This window comes from Ambystoma mexicanum, chromosome 7q (assembly GCF_040938575.1).
Source record: "Ambystoma mexicanum isolate Mex_15411 chromosome 7q, UKY_AmexF1_1, whole genome shotgun sequence".
Classification (NCBI taxonomy): Eukaryota; Metazoa; Chordata; class Amphibia; order Caudata; family Ambystomatidae; genus Ambystoma; species Ambystoma mexicanum.
Genome location: NC_090941.1, coordinates 1,102,913,061 through 1,102,932,509, shown reverse-complemented (window position 1 = coordinate 1,102,932,509; position 19,449 = coordinate 1,102,913,061). Strand labels below are relative to the sequence as shown.

Sequence of the window (19,449 nt, the reverse complement as noted above, 5' to 3'; positions counted from 1 at the left end):
GAGCGTTAGTCGCCGCCGCACCCTGCAATTGATGAGATGGACGGCGGCCTCCGCCGGTGGGTGGCGGCGTGGGGCCGTGTGTCCGCTCGTAATGGCAGGCGCTTACTTCTAGTGTGCTGGTCGGGGATGCGGTTGCCTCTCCTGCTCCTGGCCTTGTCCCGGGCCGGGTGATCCGTGGGTTTCCAGCTGGGGCCCACACCGATGCTCGGGTGTGTTGCTTCCGCGTGTGCTCGCGCTGGCGGGCCGGCAGGGACAGCTATCGGCGGCGCGGGGTCCCCCCGCTTTCTGGCTGTCGCAAGGTTCTCCGCTTTCTCCCTCCGCGGGGCGATGCAGCAGGGGCCCGACAGTCGTCCGCTTCCTGTGCTTGGTGGAGGAGTGTGGTTATGGCCGCAGTCCGCTCTTCGATCCTACGCTCTCGGCGGGCCGTAGCGTTGTGGGTCCTATGGTCCGGCCGCCATCTTGGACGTCTTGGGGGGGAGTTTCAGGACGCTTCGTTCTCGGCGTTATCCGCTCCGATTTTCTCCGGTATTTTCGCTGGTCCCCCAGAGGTGGTTCACCTATGGCTCAGCTGAGTTTCAGCGTCAGAAGTGCATTATTTTGGCCGCGATTGTTCGCGCTTCAGGATCATGGGCAGGAGCTTTGTGGAGAGCAGTCCTCACTCCATGCGTGCTGATACCGAGCCCCGTGTTGCAGGGTTCATTGACCTCCCAGGTATCTGGTGATCCGGATGAGGGTGTTGCAGGGTTCATTGACCTCCCAGGTATCTGGTGATCCGGATGAGCACTAGTGGTGCCAGACCAATCAGCAGTGATGAAGGGAGTCGAGACTGTAGTTAGCGGGGCTGCTCGCAGTGCACTTTGTTATAGGATGTGTGATAGCTACTCTGCAGCAGGCAGGAAAGGTCCAGGTGGTGTATGCGAGGTGAGAGTTCCTTGGTTGCTGTGTAGAGGGGTCCACAGGATGGATTGGCCACCTGAAGAATGGTGGCTAGTTTTGGTGCAGTGATGGTGAGAGTTAAGGCAGGAATAAGGTATCTATGAAGTGTGGTGTGCATGAAAAGAGGGCAGGGAGACGAGGGTGTGAATATTGACTGAAGGGTAATGGAGAGTTTGCAAGGGTCCAGTCTAGATTTTAGTATAGCTGCTGGACTTAGCGGCTGCATCCAAGGCTTTAGTAGAAGTTGAAACTCATTCTTTGTAGGAGGCGTGGTGTGACTGGGTGAGGGATATCTGGCAGTGGCATAGACTAAACCCTGCTCGCCTTGAGTTGACTCGTCTCGGGAGAGGCAGTTTTAAGGGTGATGGTGTGAAAGTCTGCGCAGGGGAGTTAACACACAGATCTGAAATTACAATGGAAGAGGCCATGAGTGGCTCAATGCTACGCACGCTCTGAGGGCCCAGGTGAGAGGAGAGCACAGGGAAGAGATCCAGGGTACTATCGTGTTTGTGTGTGTGTTGTGGGAGGCTCGAGAGAGGTCAGACATTGGAGTCCAGATTGAGGCAGTGAAGAGGTAGACCCTGTGCCCTCAAGTCTTCTTGACGCTCCGAGTAGTGCTATGCAATGAAGGAGGTTTGGTCTCCCATAAGAGCTATTGGTGGTGATGGAAGTAGTTGTTGAAGTGCAGTTGATGGTAAGAGTAAGTATGGGGAAGCAAGGATTTGAATGGCAATTTGTGCAAGCGAGAAATTCACGGCTTTTGAATGGGCACCTTGCTGACCATTAGGCCAACCCCTCCACCTTGCTTAGTTGAAGTGGTCCATGATCAGTAAGTACGTGTGCGATTTGGGAGTTCTAGAGCCCAACAAAGAGTTGTGGGGGTCGAAGATTGGAAGAAGGCAGAGATGAGAGAAGCCAAGAGGTAGACTGGGGGTTTAGATGATGTTTGCAGTTCAATAGGTGGCCAGGGAGTGTTTTGTGAGCAAGGAACACATCGACAATAAACATCCCACCCCTGACTCTGCCAAAGCCTTTAAGGACGCAAACGGAATCTATAAAACAGCCATCATATCCCATAAAGCAAACACCTACAACTTGCGCATTACCAACGCAGCATCAGATGCCAAAGAAGTCTTTACCATCCTCGGAGAATTAGAAAATCCTGTACCCACCGCAACGCCTGCCAACTCTAGCAAAGAATGGTGCACTACCATACAAGATGCTCTTGCCTCTAAAATCGCCCTGCTACCAAACAAAATCACTGCTAAAAAATTATTAGCTGACAAAAAACTATCCACATCCAATCATCATTCCCAATAACAATGCAAGCTCCCCATTCCACTTCGCCCCAGTCACTCAAGAACTAGTGCTTGACACTATTCTCAAGCTAAAAGCCTCTAATTGTAAAGGGGATAGTGTCCCAGTTAAACTAGTCAAAACATGCGCAGCATCCCTTTCACCTACCATCACTGACTTTGTTAACTCTTCCCTTAACACCAACACAGTCCCTGCCAGCATCAAAGAAGCCTGGGTCATCCCACTGCTCAAAAAACCCACATTGGACCCCACAATACGGGCCAATTACCATCCAATAACTACAGTCCCTTTCTTACTTAAAATCATAGATAAGATAGCATACACGCAAATCCAAACTCATCTTGAACAGCACCAACTCCTTGGAACTAGACAATGGAGCTTTAGGCCCAATCATAGCACGGAAACCGCGCTCATGTCATGACCCGGCGAAATTGCCCCTTCTGGACCTCATGGTCATTGTCACGAAGGGCTTGTACTCCTTGTACCTCCCACGTACCAAGCTCCGTACTACGCACTAGCTTTCATGTCGTGGCACGTACTATAAATTGGTCACGCCCCTATCTTCGTTAGTGACCCGACGTGTGTTTACTCTCTACATTGGTTTCCTTTTATCCTCTTCCTTCCTTGCCTTTTATCCTGTTCCTGGATTTCCTCCCCTTCTTACTCGTTCATCGCTATCCTGGATACCCTGGAACCACGAACTTCCCGGAACTCTGAACGCGTCCTGCAACCTGACGAGGCTCGGGCGAGCCTATTCAAGACCCGAACCATCCACAGGAAGAGTCCTGCGGCTGAACAAGGGAGATCCCGATCACAGGTGAGACGGGGGGAGATTTACGACAGCTCCTGGATCTCAACATCCAGATGGACACTATCAGAGATTCAGGAAAACTCTGCATACTCCTGCTGTTGGATCTCTCCGCGGCATTTGACCTTGTTGACCATAACAAACTTTGTTCGTCACTCGCCAAGGACTTCAATTTCTCCAATGATGCCACATTGTGGGTGAGATCTTTCCTAGCAGATCGTACCTTCAGAGTCACCATAAACAAAGAAGCGGCTGATCCCATCCCAGTCCCCATCGGAGTACCCCAAGGCTCCTGTCTTTCTCCCACTCTATACAATGCCTACACAAAGCTCCTCTTCTCAGCGTTAGACGATATGGGTGTCATCTACACTAATTTTGCAGATGACACCCAGATCCTCATACCCATTTCAGGCAACTATGACCAGGACACTGCAACCATTAATAAAATATACGTCATCATCCAAAATTGGATGGCACTGAACAGTCTTTGTCTTAACGATTAGAGGACTGAAGTACTCATTGTGGGATCCCCCCCCTAAAATAGCTGCCCTCCATCCAGACTACTCTTTGATCAGTATCGACGGTACTCTGATCCCGGTACTAAATCAAGTTAAAACTCTAGGAGTATACCTAGACGCTAATCTCACCATGACCAAACATGTTACTACGCTTTCCTCATCCATGGCGTATACATCCAAACTTATCGGTCTAAGTCGACAATTTCTGACCCCTACTAACTGCCTTACTCTGGCCAGGGCCTTGGTATTATCTAAATTGGATTATTGCAATGTGCTACTGCTAGGTGTGCTTCCATACCCAATCTCACCAAACTGCAGCTCATGCAAAACAAAGTCCTAAGGGCCGCATTAGGGATAAGAAAGTTTGATCAGATCACCAAGACTAGAAAGGATGCCCACTGGTTACCCATTAAGGCTAGAATTATCTTTAAAACACTCTGCATTACCTACAAATGTCTTGCTAAAAAAAAAGCCCCACTCTACCTCAACAAAGCCATACAGAAAGAAGAATCCATTAGATCACTGAGGTCTAATGACAATCTTCTCCTGGTGCCTCCGCGCTACAAAACCACCAAAGCGGGTGGCAGCAGCTTCCCGGTCCTGGCACCTAAACATTGGAACCCCCTCCCCCTCCTCATCAAGAAAGAGACCTCGCTCACTGACTTTAAGAAGCTAAAAACATGGCTATTTAACCAACACTAGCAGTCCACTAGACCACTCCTCTTTCCTTCTAACACGACTGTAAATTGTCAATGAATGTATTGCATGCTTTTCTGGCTCATCATATTCTGTTCACTGTTTAAATGTTTTATTCAATGACAATAAGCTGTAGATATGTAACTACGCCGTGATACCCCAGGGTCTGGGTGTGTAACAAATAAAATAAATGCAATAAGGTGAAGTAGAGCGAGTGGATGGGAGGGTGAGGGGAAGGGTGTTGTGTTGAGAAGTCATGCCCGGGAGAGTATGGATACAAGAAGAAAAGGAATGGGGATGTGCGCCGAGATGGGTCAAGATGTGTGTGTGTGTACGATGGCTTTAATTGTACTTTATTTTATTTGTATCTGTTTTACTTCTGCTGCTGCCACGAATTGCATGTTTTAAAGCCAGTTTCACTGGTCTTTGGCCTGTTGCATTGGAAGGATGTGTACGAGTGCAAGGCCAGTGCTTCCAGTGCAGTTACCTTAAGTCCTTTGTGACCAGCTCACCTGCGTCACTGCTCCTCACTTTGGCTTGTGCACAGTGAGCCCCTGTCTCTGGTGATGGGGCGGGTAATGCACACTTACTGTCCGAGGCTTCTTTCAGACTTGTCTGCATTGACTGATGGTTGGGCCTGACCGTTCCTCCCTCTTGCCGGTCAATATACTTACACCCTGTTGGAGGGCAGTGGTGTGACTGTTGTATACTCCGCTGGTTGCCGCCCCGCGACTCCTCTAACTCCGAGAGCACCATGGCGAGCATTGTCCTCGGTTTTTCCTAACCTCGCAAGATTAAACTGAGGGTGAAGTTAAGGCTGAACAATGAGGGGTTAAGTGAACATAATGGAAAAAGCCCATGATGTGGAGCTAAAAAGAAACTAGAAGCAGCTTGGTGGGCATGATGTAAACTTCCTACATGTTGGTGGGTACACTGGAAATCTCTAATGTGCCAACTGGGCATAATGAAGGGTGATGTGGTGATCAGTTTAAGGGGTCATGGGATAACTGGTAATGATATATTAGGCAGGTTCGAATATTCACACATAATTAAACAGAATATTCATTGCATGTTGTGTCAAGAATAGCGGCATTGCCCCTCTACGGTTTCTTACTATGGGTCTCTGCCCTGAACCCCAGTTTTCTGCACATTCCTGCAGATGCACAGCTCGGAAGGGAGATTTGGACCGATTTGGGATATGAGAAGTTCATAACTAACAACTGAAACCTGACCTGAGGTTTGCGACGCAAAGGAGCTACTTTGAAAGATTTTGCCCAGGCAAGCGAGTATGCCAAAAGCACTCTTGCACGGCTTCAGTTACTGAATTTCTCAGTTCATTCACCCAGGAAGATCGAAATGTGGTCCCTTGTGTGATTCGTCACAAAGTGGCACTGGTGCCACCTCTGCACTGGCCTGAAACGGCGCACTCTTACTGCAGCCAATCTTCTGTGCATGGTGGGTCACCTTCCCTCAGCTGATGCCAAGGAAGCCCCCTTTATGTGTACGTTCACAGCTGCTACTCCATGTTGCACAGCGGAGCACCCATTGCTTTGGGCAGGCCTGTGTGTGGCAGGAGGAGCCATGGTGGCATTACTAAAGAGGAACACAGGAGTCTAGCTAGGTATTGTGCTAGGTTCTGGAAATGCCAGACACCAGCCGGGGAAGATTCCTGTACACTGTATAGACGAGGGATCTGTACGGGTTATGGCCTCCCCTACAGTGACCCCTCACCATGGCCTGGCCTGGCCTGGCCTGGTGGCAATTGTAGGCGTCTGGACTAGGAAATGCATCTACAGCTGCTTTCTGAGTGGTGAAGAGGTAGACCCTGTGCCCTCAAGTCTTCTTACCGCTCCGAGTAGCGCCCTGCAGCCTGCGATAGGATAACGGGGGTTTTGTTGGAAACGAATGTCTTTTATTTTTATTGATTGTTCACTTATTAGGCACATTTACAATTAGCAAAACTGTTTCAAAGCGCCAACAGGGCAAGCCCGGTGGGGACAGAGGAAGGTAATACAGCAACGATAAATAATTGCATTAATGGGAATAAAGGGAGGGAGAGACGAACCAACTATGCCTTTTTTATATTATAGGTTGTCTATAACGCACTTAATACCCGAGGTTTCTAAGCGAGGACCCAGGGATCGAACTTGTGTTGCTCCGTGTCATCTTGCTTCCAAGGCGAGCACGTTCACCTGGGAGTGTTCAGAACGTGCAAGTGCAGGGGGAAGCTTTGCCAGGAAGCTCTATAAAAAATGCATATTGTTGGCTGGAGTAGTCCCAATTTTTGGCTCTTTACAAAGTCATGACTGTGTGCCCCTCAGAGAAAGTTGGTTGCTTTGCACGGTCTTGCAATCAATCATTGTTCGAATGCCCTTCATTTCAGGGGGAAGAAAGTTCTAGTGATGGGGAGCAAGAGGCCCGAAAGAGGGAAAACAAGAGCACAAGTTTGATGTGGGATGGTTCAGTTGCGCACTTGATTATGTAGTGTGTGTGGGGGTGGTTATTTCAAAGCATAAAATAATTGTTGCATAGCAATTTGTAATACAATTGTTAATTAAATTGACACTTGTGTAGCACAGCTAGCGATGTTTAAATGACCCTTTTGAGTGAAAACACCGCTCTCCCTGCATTCCTCTCTTGCTCTCTGGACTCTCCCCACTCTTTTCTCTGTTCACTACACGTTCAGGGGGGCTACTGGATTGTGTGCTGCAGTGCTCTGCTCCATTAAGTGCCAAAGGACTGTGTGGGAGTTCTAGCCATGAAAAGCTCTTTCTATTTCAAATAATCACAATCTAGAAGTAAGCAAGATGATACTTATGTGATGTTGGGCAAAGACCACTAGGTGTTAACCGTATTATTTTTAAAAACGTGCAATGTAAGTTGTTGCATAATTTCAGTATTTGTACTGTAAAACACTGATTGGCTCCAGGTTTTTCAATAAAGTTTAGGCTAGTGTATCTAAATGTATTGTCAACTTTATTTTTATTTTGTAGGGAAAGATGCCTCATATTCACTGGCATGTGTTGAACACTGCTTTTGATGGAAAACCTAGTTAGTTCTGTCACCTGCTGCTTGCATGCATCTGTGCAGCCAGTGCTCAACCCATACGCTGATCTTAAACTCCTTGGCATTCTATTTGCTTTATACCAGCTACTCTGAAAATGAGCAATCCACCAACTACAGTATTCTATCTACTTTGCCCAGTTCCTGGCTTGTTGTGCCATCCACTCTGCGTAGTCTTACTCTTTCCTCTTATGTAATGAATGGCAATCCATAGTTCCATCCAGTCTGTACATCCACAGCCCTACCACAAAACCATACACTGTACTTAGTATCCAGAGCACTTTTGCTCTACAATTATGATTGCATTATATATTCGTTTATAGGGAGATTTTTCATTTTTGGGCCGAATCTCCCCTACCTGTGAGTCCCCAGCACGCTTTGCTGACTCCTGGATTTTCTTTCTCCTGAGTGAGTAGGAGCCCTTTTCCCACTCACTCATTCTTTTGCTCTGACAATGGGAACCTTTGTTCATTATTTTGGTACTTTATTTTACAGAGTCATGCTCTCTCCTTCATCTTTTCTAAAACCTCTGTAATTTACTTTTGCAGGGAGATCTTTGGGCTTCCCTTTTTATTTAATTGTGTTCCCTTGTGAGAGCACATGTTCCCGAGGATAGAGGGATATTTTGTATCTTTCTTACCTTTCTTTTTGGGAGATCTGAACACAGCACCTTCATGTGGAGTGCTGAGGGGTTACACTATCCCCTTCCTTACTGCGCCTGCAACATTTCTGTTAGTGACAAGCATACCTAACTACCTGATGGCAGTGGACGTGTTATACCGACTTTTGTGTATTTCTCCTACCCTCACTGTGTTCACAGCCGTAGTAATGCACAGAAGAGTCATCATTGACCCAAAATGGTGACCTTTCGCCATTTCTTGGTTGCTTGTCCTTTCTTGGTCTTTCTGCTGTGCTGGGTGGGAGGTTCTTCTTTGAGTTTTGCCTCTGACGGGAATCCTTTGAGATGCCCGCCAACTCGCCAGTGTGTCTGTGAGGACAGGAAGCAGGGGATGATCCCGAAACTCTGCTGGTCTTGGTCTTCTAGCAGCCCAGCCTGGAACCAGTTCCAACTAGGAGGGTGGCTGTCCTGAAAGGACAGCTGCCCCCCAAAGTTTGAATGTGGCATGAGTATTGATTGGCTGGGATCCTGGATAAAAGGCGAGGATCCTGCGGCTGATGGAGAGCCGACCACTGGAACTGAAGATCCGAAGAAGACGACGACCAGACTCCTGCAGCACCTTCTAGTGACCGGAGAAGCCTACTGAAGTGACTTTTGTGTCCTGACCCAGTTTTGAAATTGACAGGGAAGCTCCAGAGAGGACAACCTCCTCCCTTGGACTGATGAGCATAATCAGTCCTAAAATGACCTGCAATTTGAGCCATCCCACGACAACCTGCCACCTTCCTAGGCTGCAAACTGCCAATAAATACCCTGGGACCTGCAACCATCTTGCAGTGTATCGTCTTGCCACAAACAAATCCTCCCAAAACTGTGGTGGACTCCTTCCGGACCGCCAAAGGCAATATTCCCCTCCTCAAAGTCCTCTCACCAGGGCGCAGGACCGAGCAAGCTAGGAGAATCGACCAGGCTGTAACCGTTCTTCATTGGAGTCTGTGAGAAGGTGCTAAGACCACAGATCAGCGTTGGAGCACGAGGAATCCTTTGCTGGGGCTCCCCTCTCTCGACTACTGCTGCGAAAACCCTTGAAGAGTCCCTCTTTTCATCACTACCACCAAGGAACAGGAGACCGGGTCTTCAACTGCTACATCATGAAGGCACCCAGCTTAATCTTCATTGCTCCTCAGGTAGTGTGGTACTCGTAGTAATACTTAACTGGAGTCATTCTGTTGCTCCTTTGCTGCTGGAGTGTTGATTTCAGTGCTAAACGCCCATAACATTCACCCAGGCCTAAGGCATGTGCTCGTTCATGGAGCCTTCCCTGAACCTTCTTTACCAACAAAAGCTTGCCAGTTACTTGTACCTCAAGAATCCTCTGGAACATTGCCTTTTCTATAGCTGTACCTTATCTACTTTGCTCCCCAATATGACTTTGAAGAACTCGTACCTAGGTAGGGATGGACTGCTCAAGCCTTAAGGCCTCTGAAGTATTTAAAGGTTAGAAAGTGCTTACCTGCTATTGTTGGTGTTGAACATTCTGAATTACTATAACTATGGTTTTTACTTCCATTCATCAACCGTATACGTTTTTACACTGCAGTTTACTCACCTGAATTATTGCATTGGTTTTCTATTGTTTATCTTTGAAATGGTATTTACTTATCTGAAGATGTATCTTTTCCTTGTGCATATAAAATAAATAACTTTTTTGATATAACTCCAAGTGTGTGTTTCTTTGGGTCTATGTATATTCTACGTTCTCTGTACAAGTGCTAAGTTCACTATTTTAAAACTCAAATATTCAAGGACAAGAGATTCTTGTCAGGATGAATCAAAACAAAGTCCCAAATCCGATACCAGCCCACCACATGGCAACTAACACACATACATCGAAAGGGCTTAACGACTAAAGGATTCAAAGTTCTTCAGGTGCCCCTGTAATGGCTAAATGTTCAAAAGGTATTTCTAAATAAAATCTTACTTGAGGTATTTCAGTCTCTCTCTCTTGATTCCTCTGGGTGTCGTTTTCACTTGTTTACCTTTATCTGGAGTATGTTTGCCTCCAGGTGTTCACACACTTGTTCACTCCACTCTGGGTATTTCGCTTTCATCCCTATTCCAGGGTGTCTTCAATCTCTCCCCCCTCTTCTGTGGTCTCTTCATTTGTGTTCCCCTCTCTTGGGGTATCTTCACGCTGGGCAAGGCGTTGAGTCTCTTAAGTGACTCCTTCACACTGGGCTCACCGCTTGCGCTCGGAGTAATCGGGCTGCCCACAGCCCCTTCTTCACTGGGTAATTTAGGTTGCCTAGACCCTTCCATGGGCTAGCATGGGCAGCCTTTCTTCCAGCTGCTCTTGGCTCCTGGATCAGAGGTGTGTGAGCCTCTTCTTCCCCTCTGGGTACAGCTGGGACCTCAGATTTCCCTCTTTAGCACAGCAGGGCAGCTATCAGGCACAAGGCAGTCTGCCTTCCCCTGCTTCAGGCTTCTTCTCTACTGCGTTCCCTTAACCAGCGAGACAGGGAACCAGTCTCCAGCTGAGACAACTTGCAACTGAACTGGCTCTCCTTTTATTCAGTCCATTCTCTCCCTAGCCAACTACTGATTAGCTGAACTGTCATGCTTCACCATGGGTGGAAGTAGTGCTTACATCCTATCCTTCCAGGTTAGGCCATTCCCAATTGGTCTGTTCGAACAATAATTGGATCAATTAGAAATTTCAATTAGTTCTCATAAGAGCTCTGCTCCAATTTATCTGGTTTGCTCCTCCTGCGTAGATATGGCTCTGTGTTCCTCTTGCTTCATGAAAGGAGGTTTTACTTTATTTCCCCATGCATTGGTGGTGTTTTATTGCTTTAATTTGGTCAATTTACCACAGTCCTGGACTTCTACATGGGAGGTATCACTGCGCTCTTTCAGCTGCACTGTTATTCATTGGTGAGGGAGGCTGAAGCCTTTTTCTTGCAGTTAAGTGATTCTCCATACTTGCAGTTCGTCTTGCTGCATGTTGCCAGCTTGAGCAGATGCTACTTTCCCTTCGCTGCCAAAGAGATTCAGCGATCTGCTATCTGTGTGAGTCGAGGAAAAGCCTCGATTCACCACAGTACTTATTTTCCAGCTATAACATTGTGAACACATTGATTTATAAAACTTGTGAACTTCTCCTTACACAGAAAATGATGGGTCTAGCATTCAGGATATGGGACATTCCTTTGTGCAACACTGACGGTACCCAGCCACACACAGCGTTGCACTGATAACTTTTTTCAGCGCCTTTTTATAATATTTATTTGGGTTCAGTCATGCAGCTAAACTTTACATTTCAGTCAGTCACATCCTAAGGTCTTTCAGAGGTACACAAAAATGTTGTATAGTTGCTCATTTTATGTCTTGGGAACAAATATCTTTTGATGTCATTATAAATGAGTAGAAAATTGCTAATCAAATGTTTGCTAATCAATACAGTTTTGATTAGCAAACTCTGCTAATCCTTTTTTTTTAAAACTAATTTATGCTTTCTTAGTGGGAGATAACTTTTCGGTTGGAGGGTTTAACCCATGGATACATTAAAACACAAGAAGGAAAAGGAATTGAAAGGGGTGTCATTCTTGTGTGCATCGTCACCACTCGCATAAGTGTGTGGAAGTGGTCTAAGGTCGTGGTGGGTTATAAAGTGCAGTGGTAGCAAACTTCTTTTGAGAGCAGTAAAGGAGGGGGGTCACTGGAGAAGACTGAGCCAGAAAACCTGTGCATGAGCTTTGTTGTAAAGTTTGAGGTGGGACTCACTGGACTTTATGGATGAGGAGGATAAACCTGCCGGCATAGCAGTGGGGCTGATGAACTACTGAAGTTTCAGGTCACTCTCAGAGAGCCCCCAGGTTTCACACTTTTGGGGATGTGGTTAGGAGGTCAGGGTGGGCAGAATATACAAGGGGCAAAGCATTGGAGGCTGAGAAAGATCACTTAAATCGTAGAGGTTTTTAAGCATGGAGCAACGCAGTGCCATATAGTGGCGATTGGGCAGCCGCTGATGGGAGACGCAAGGTCAGGGGTAAATTAGATTTCAGCATCACTGGCAAATGGACGATATGAGGAACCAAAGGTGGAAAAAAGAGAGGTGGTAGTGTGTGAAGAGGCAATAACGAATGAACCTTTGTGGGACTTGTGTTGGGAGGGGCATGGTGAGAGGTCTCAGTGTTGTAGGAAATGGAGTATGTTTTCAGATGGAACATTGAGGAAGGTTGGCCTCCTGTAATGTAATTTCAAACCGCTGCATTGTAATTGTCTGCACATCTCAGTCCCTCGTCACGTCTACAGTGGACTGGATCGAAGATGCTGTCTTCTGCTGGATTTGGTTGTTGGTCATTGGGCCCAATGGTTGTTGTCAATACACCTTTTCCCCCACCCTATCTTCGCTCATGTGACACCCCCTTTTTGTCCCACCCCCTTTAAGTTGACTGTTTGATAATGTTTGTTTCTTTTGTCCTAGGTCTGAGGTCCTAGTGCTGAGAGGGGTCCGCTCTCTATAGACCACGCCCTTGAGGATCTTGGATTATCTGTGCGAGTGACCCCCGGATACACCCTGCAATAGGAAAGGACCGCTTGGACCGGGACCGGCGGTGGCGGGGTATACACAGCCACAATGGACGACATCTTTACGCAGTGCCGGGAAGGGAATGCGGTGGCGGTCAGGCTCTGGCTGGACAATACGGAAAATGACCTGAACCAAGGGTGAGAAGCTGGGGCTAACCCCCTTTCTGTGCTGCATGCTTTAGTGGACCGTGCTGGTCTCGCCCCAGACACTAGCTGTGGCCCAAGGCTTCTAAAGCACTGGATGCATTACCCATTATCTTGAGGGTTCTGTTTCTGATTGACTAGTCATGTCCTCTGCTCGAGGCTGATAGGATGTGTCTTTGCGTTGTCGGAGGTTGCAGGACAGTGTTTGGGAAGTTTTATTCTAGGAGACTTGCCCCGCGAACTGCATAATTGACATGCTTGCGTGTGCCGCAATATGCGTTCCCCCAGGTAAAGAAAGCTAGGCTGCATGTGGGGGTCCTGGTGTCTCTAAGCTGCTGCCTTTTGTTTGAACGTGAGGTTCTGCGCCACCAGTTCACAGATTTCTAAGTAGGAGTACGGAGTAGGAGTTAAGCATGGAGTTTGGTAATGTCACTCGAACCAGGAGACTTTAAAAAGTACCTCCAAAGTTCCTATGCCCAAGTGCCACGTGCTGCTCCCAATTCATTTTCAATTGACCATTTGGAACATGTTTGTTGTACTTTCTTCGGTTGAGGAGACTCTTCTTCTCAATCGACCTTCATTAATGTAGAAGTTCTGGTCAACCACGGGGGAGGAGGGGTGTCTATTATTGTACACTAATTGACACTCTTTAAAATACTTGCTGTATTTTTTTATGATAAACATAAAATGTAAAACACTTACAGGAATGATTCTGATCCGAGTAGTTATTATGAAAAGGAAATGAATGGGGAGGGGTGCATGGCTCTTGGGCATATTAACTTTGGGCTGTGCTAGAAGGAGCTTGTTTCCTGTCGTGGGTGGTCCGCTCTGAGCTACGGAGTGCCCCCAAGTTACTGTGCTTGGTGCTTGCGTGCCAAGGCGGGGGAGTGCCGTGATGGGCAGCGCTGCAGATATATGCAGGATCTTACACAATGGTACATGTGTTGGAGTAGAGAAACTGCACAGTGGTCGCAGGGAACTTTGGTGAGACTCGACTGATTGCAGGGCTTCTGAGAGTCCACCTAAACCTGTCTTTCACCCCAAAGAGCAGGCCTTGAGCTGCTTGGGAGGTGGTGGCGGTGGTCTGTTGGAGGGCATTTTGGATGGGATAGTTAGTCCTGTGTCTACCAGCACTGCTCTTGAAGGGGAGTGCTTACTGCTCCATTTCGTCCTCTGGACTCTGGGACATGATGGTCCATCTCCAGATCCCGCACCCCACTCTGGTGGGGTGTGGAGAAAAAACTGGGTCAGATACAAACTAATTAGGAAACCAATGGGCATTATCTGACCCGATGAGCCAGTAAGGTTGCTCAGCTGGCCAATGCATCCACTGCAGAGAACATTGCATCCCTTTCGGTCTGTTCTGCGCATCACACTTCCAGGGCTGGCATGGAGTGGCTTTGAGGATGCCTTATAAGGACAGTGAGGATATGTATGAATTTAGTTATGCTAGTGAGGTCTTCGCCAAACTTCAAATCCATGCATTCAGGGAAAAGCTGAAGAAGGTGGCTTCAGCCGTCAGCGGCGCAGCCCTGCAAAGCCTTCCACCAGACGGAAACTTTGTCCCAACCCATGGGTCACTGCAGACTATTTTCCACTTTGAGACTGAGTAGGGATATGTTTTAACTGACGTTCAGACGCGTTTGTTTGTAAGTGCATGTGTAACACGACTCATACCGCTAACCCTTACACAGCAATAATGACATCAGACTGAATGACCAAGCATTGCTTTCAGATGGAATTGGTATTAAGCGTCATCAAGCCTACATTTTACCCAGCAGGCATTTGATAAGTAATGATGGTGGGTAACTTCCACCCTATCTGTCTTGCATGCATTCTGTATCCATCCCTTACAGGCACCTCGCCAGCATCCATCTAGCCCTCCACCTGCCTACACAAAGCCCTACCTTCCTATCAGACCCCTCCGGTACGTGGCCTCCACCTCTTACAGGCACCTCACCAGCATCCATCTAGCCCTCCACCTGCCCACACAAAGCCCTACCTTCCTTTCATACCCCTCCGGTACGTGGCCTCCACCTCTTATAGGCACCTGCAAGCATCCATCTAGCCCTCCACCTGCCCACACAAAGCCCTACCTTCCTTTCATACCCCTCCAGTACATGGCCTCCACCTCTTATAGGCACCTCGCCAGCATCCATCTAGCCCTCCACCTGCCCACACAAAGCCCTACCTTCCTTTCATACCCCTCCAGTACATGGCCTCCATGCCTTAAAGGCACCTGCCAAGCATCCATCTAGCCATCCACCTGCCCACACAAAGCCCTACCTTCCTTTCATACCCCTCCGGTACGTGGCCTCCACCTCTTACAGGCACCTCACCAGCATCCATCTAGCCCTCCACCTGCCCACACAAAGCCCTACCTTCCTTTCATACCCCTCCGGTATGTGGCCTCCACCTCTTATAGGCACCTGCCAAGCATCCATCTAGCCCTCCACCTGCCCACACAAAGCCCTACCTTCCTTTCATACCCCTCCGGTACGTGGCCTCCACCTCTTACAGGCACCTGCCAAGCATCCATCTAGCCCTCCACCTGCCCACACAAAGCCCTACCTTCCTTTCATACCCCTCCGGTACGTGGCCTCCACCTCTTACAGGCACCTGCCAAGCATCCATCTAGCCCTCCACCTGCCCACACAAAGCCCTACCTTCCTTTCATACCCCTCCGGTACGTGGCCTCCACCTCTTATAGGCACCTGCCAAGCATCCATCTAGCCCTCCACCTGCCCACACAAAGCCCTACCTTCCTTTCATACCCCTCCGGTACGTGGCCTCCACCTCTTACAGGCACCTGCCAAGCATCCATCTAGCCCTCCACCTGCCCACACAAAGCCCTACCTTCCTTTCATACCCCTCCGGTACATGGCCTCCATGCCTTAAAGGCACAGCCGCAGCATCTGGTTAATAAAGCTGTACGCTGTTGTCATACCCCTCAGGTACATATGGCCACCATCACTTACAAAAAAGCACAAACTGGTAACTCCCTGTCCTTGAGAGAACCGGGAGAAGACTTGAGCAATCCGTGGTGGTTTTCTGAGTAAATTAAAAAGAATTTTGTTGAAGAACGTTTTTCTTTTTAACACAGATGTGATACTTCAACTCTGCCTATCGCAAAAAGTATAATTAGTCATCTGTATTTCACCATTCGTAGTATCGAACAAGTTATATTGATCTCAATCGGATAGAAGATGTTTAATAAACAGAAATAGAACTTAATGCATGTGGCGCCCGTGCTCGGGAACCCTCCTTTATTCCTGGAACAGCACCAGCTCGCTCGTCTTTCCCTGTAAAGGCACGCGCGAAGAGCGCCCCAGTACGACTGTCCATCGCATTCAAAGTCAGCATGCCATTAGCCTTGTCGTTTTCATAGGGTCTCACGCGTTCAATAGATATTATTTAAAAAGCATACACTGGCCATTACTGTGATGCAGAATCATTTGTTGCCCCCTCCTATATGATGTCATGGGTGGAGTCAGTGGAGGGGGGGGGAGGCGCAGTAATGTGTTAAGTCTCATCCACAACACTTGTGGTTTTGGTGAAACGATGCCACAGATCCTAATCCTGTTTCTACATTTGTTCAAAACTGTGCTCTTGGGTAAATGTCAACATGCATCTATTTTCAGCTTCCTCATCCAACACGTGGTAATACTTAAAAATAAACTGCACGCCAATTGTTAGGGCCAGAGAGGGGAAATGAAAGTTGCTGACTTTGCCACTAAAGGATCTGGACCCTAACCTGAGAGCCCTTCCCTTCTTGAGTCATCTTGGGCAAATCCATCTCTCTGCTTTGATTGTTATTTTCCAAGTGTGCATTGGTTTCCCACGTACAAAGCAACGGTCTTCAGTGCACATGCATGTTTTGCCTTTTTAGGTGGGGGCACCTTTGAGGATCAGGGTCCGGCGCATGCGGAGGGAGCGCATTCATCACATCTTTTGCTAGCTAGGATGCCTGCCATTTCTTCTAACTCATCATGTAAGCATGCTTTTCTCATGCTTACCCTGTAATGTAAAGGTAGACCAGCTAGCAACGTTTCCCACAATGGAACGTTTCCCCTCGTAGAATGTTTTAATCGGGCGACATCCACTTCGAGGGAATTTTCCACCCACCCCAAACCAGGCATGCGCTAAATAAAGCTCATTTTATGAACTTGGGACCCCCAATTTAATATTAATTCCCATCAGCCACTCTCCCCTTTCTGGACAGGAAACACAGGGTTGCACAAAAATTATATTTTTTATTAATAAAATAAAAATAAAGTAATTTAAATATACGCAAATTATGCATCTATGGAATTTCAGCTCCAATGATCAAAACTGCATTTACATGAAAGTAACCTTTTAAAAGTACATGCCTCACCATATGTACATTTGGTTTATCCTGCACACACATCCTTCATGCGTTGAAGAGTGTATGAGGACGCAGGATAAAAATTGGCACTTTATAGAAATCCAAATTAAATCCGAAAACACCCATTCCTATAAAAATCTCTATACTTCTTATTCTTTGCAAATTAACATTTCCCTATTTGAATCACTTACAAAATGAGTGTTTGCTTAACTCCCTTTAGTGAAGTTTCTATTGCATTACTGTGTGAAAGGGTACATTTTTCATATCCAATGGGCAACTTAAAGACAGGAAAATGGGATTAATCACCCTTCCCCTTTTTCTGAAATGGATTTGCACTAGTCACAAGACTGTTTGGTGGTGTAACCTGGAACTGACCTAGGTACGGAGACAGTGAGATGTCCTTTTAGCCCCCTGAATACTACTTCTGTGTTTGAGCATTACACAGAGGAGTCAGGAGATCCCAGTATACACACCATGAGACCTATTCTGTCACATATATAATTCCAGAAGCATGTGCACTTCTGGAATATTCCCTAACTTCTCAGGATGTACAGCCAATTTATATACTCCCATCCCTCAGTAATTCTAAATGAAAGGGATGTAAGTATTTTCACCTCAATTATATTTCCCCCTAGCATGATACTTGCATAGGATTTTTTTTTGCTGTCTAAGACGGGTAGGTCCCCTCTTAAGGACTGGTATAATTATTCTCCTCTGGAACAGGTGGGCATCAGTCAGCATGTTTGGGTCCGCTTCCCTCCACAGCATGGGCTCCCCCTTACTGTATTTTGGTGCTTGTCTGCTGCGTTTTCCACTTAGGGAGGCCTGGGATATAGCTTCCAGGTAGGACTCTCTTGCTGAGTACTGCTAATAATCCATAAAGGGCACACCAGAAAGCAGTCTATTCCATTCTCCTGTTATAAATTATCCTGTCCCTCCCATCTTTCTCTCCATCAGCCGGTCAGTGTGTCAGCGAGCAGAAACACTTCCCTTTTAGATTTGTGTATAATTGCTCTAATCTAATTGGTCCTTGTATGATTGGACAGTGTTCCAAATGTGACATCACAATAAACCACCCCCTTCGTAACCATTCAGCATATTAATGAAGAGGGCAGTCTGATGGGAATAACTTAAAACCCCAGTCTCCCTCCCATTTGATGTGATATGTTTGATATTTCTGCATTAAACAATTGCAACTTTCAATAACATCATTTCTGATGTTTGTTAATCTGCTTAGAATCGCATGCTGTGCATAGTCCGACATCCAGTGGTCACTGCGGAGTATTGCATTTTGTTTTTCGTAGTCGAAAAGGGGACTTCAACAAGGCGTGTCTGTAACACTATCCCTATAGTGATGTGCAGTGTACCCACGATCCCTCACGTGTCGAGGTCCCTCAGATTGTTTTTTTCCGCCCAGATATTGCTCGCCTATACGCGGAGCTCCTCGAGAGACATTGCAAAAAAACTTTATTCGACCTTTGGTCGCCATTAACTTATATTATTACTTAAATCCCTCCTTCAACGTCATAGCTGCAAAGCTGTTCACTGCCGATCAAGATCTGCGACGGCCGTGCCTTCGACAGAGGAGGTTGTTTGGCGTTCACCGAACACGTGGCCTGGCCTCGACGGCCAGTACAGTAGGGAGAGTGGGGTCGTGGGACATTTATTATTTCTCTTTGAGAAAGCCTTTCCCTTTCCCCTCCCTTTCCTTCGGGGTTGTTGTCACATGCAATCTGTTCCTCAGCTATGGAGAGGACATCCTTTAGGTTTTGCCTGCGTTGCAAAGGCCAATTTACCTGGAAAGACAAGCATAAACGGTGTAACCGTTGCTTGCCCCTCGACCACAAAGAAGACGGCTGTGCGGCCTGTCAACTCCTTAAGCTGAAGACTTTGAAAGACCCTAGGGTCAAGAGGTGGGCAGCCTACGCCATGTTTAGGTCTGATTCATCACCCGCCGCCACCACCGAAAGTGACGAGGAATGTGACAACCTGACGTCAGTTTCGTAGACCTCATGCTCCTCGTCGTCCGTCCCCGGCCCCGACAAGCTCGGCTCACGCCCTGCTTATGGGGATGAACACCCCGGCGACAAGGACGCACACAGAAAACACTCCCATAAACACACAACCCACGGCTCTTCCTTGAAGACGAAGAGAGCATTAGCGCCAACGGAGACGGAGGTCCTACCGGCGGCCTCCTCAGACCGTAAGAGTCTGATGCCCCCCTCGCAACCGCAAACACGACTAGCGACAGGGCTACCCCCAGATAAGGTCATTATCACTAAACCGCCAGACGACGCGCACCGGCAGAGAGCGCCTGTCGGCGTAGAGCAAGCGACGCCTGTAGCGTCGACGCCGGAGGTACCCTCGACGCCGGAGGTACCCTCGACAGACA

The 19,449-nt window shown here is 47.6% G+C and overlaps 1 protein-coding gene across 1 annotated transcript in view; it reads left to right on the top strand.

Moving 5' to 3' along the window:
• The window catches only part of ILK (integrin linked kinase), a 443,090-nt gene that overhangs the window by 51,457 nt on the left and 372,184 nt on the right, over positions 1–19,449 (top strand). Inside the window, exon 2 of the mRNA XM_069640469.1 lies at positions 12,444–12,685. Coding sequence (XP_069496570.1) covers positions 12,597–12,685 — 89 coding nt within the window. The 5' untranslated portion in view covers positions 12,444–12,596. The remainder of the gene's footprint in view (positions 1–12,443; positions 12,686–19,449) is intronic.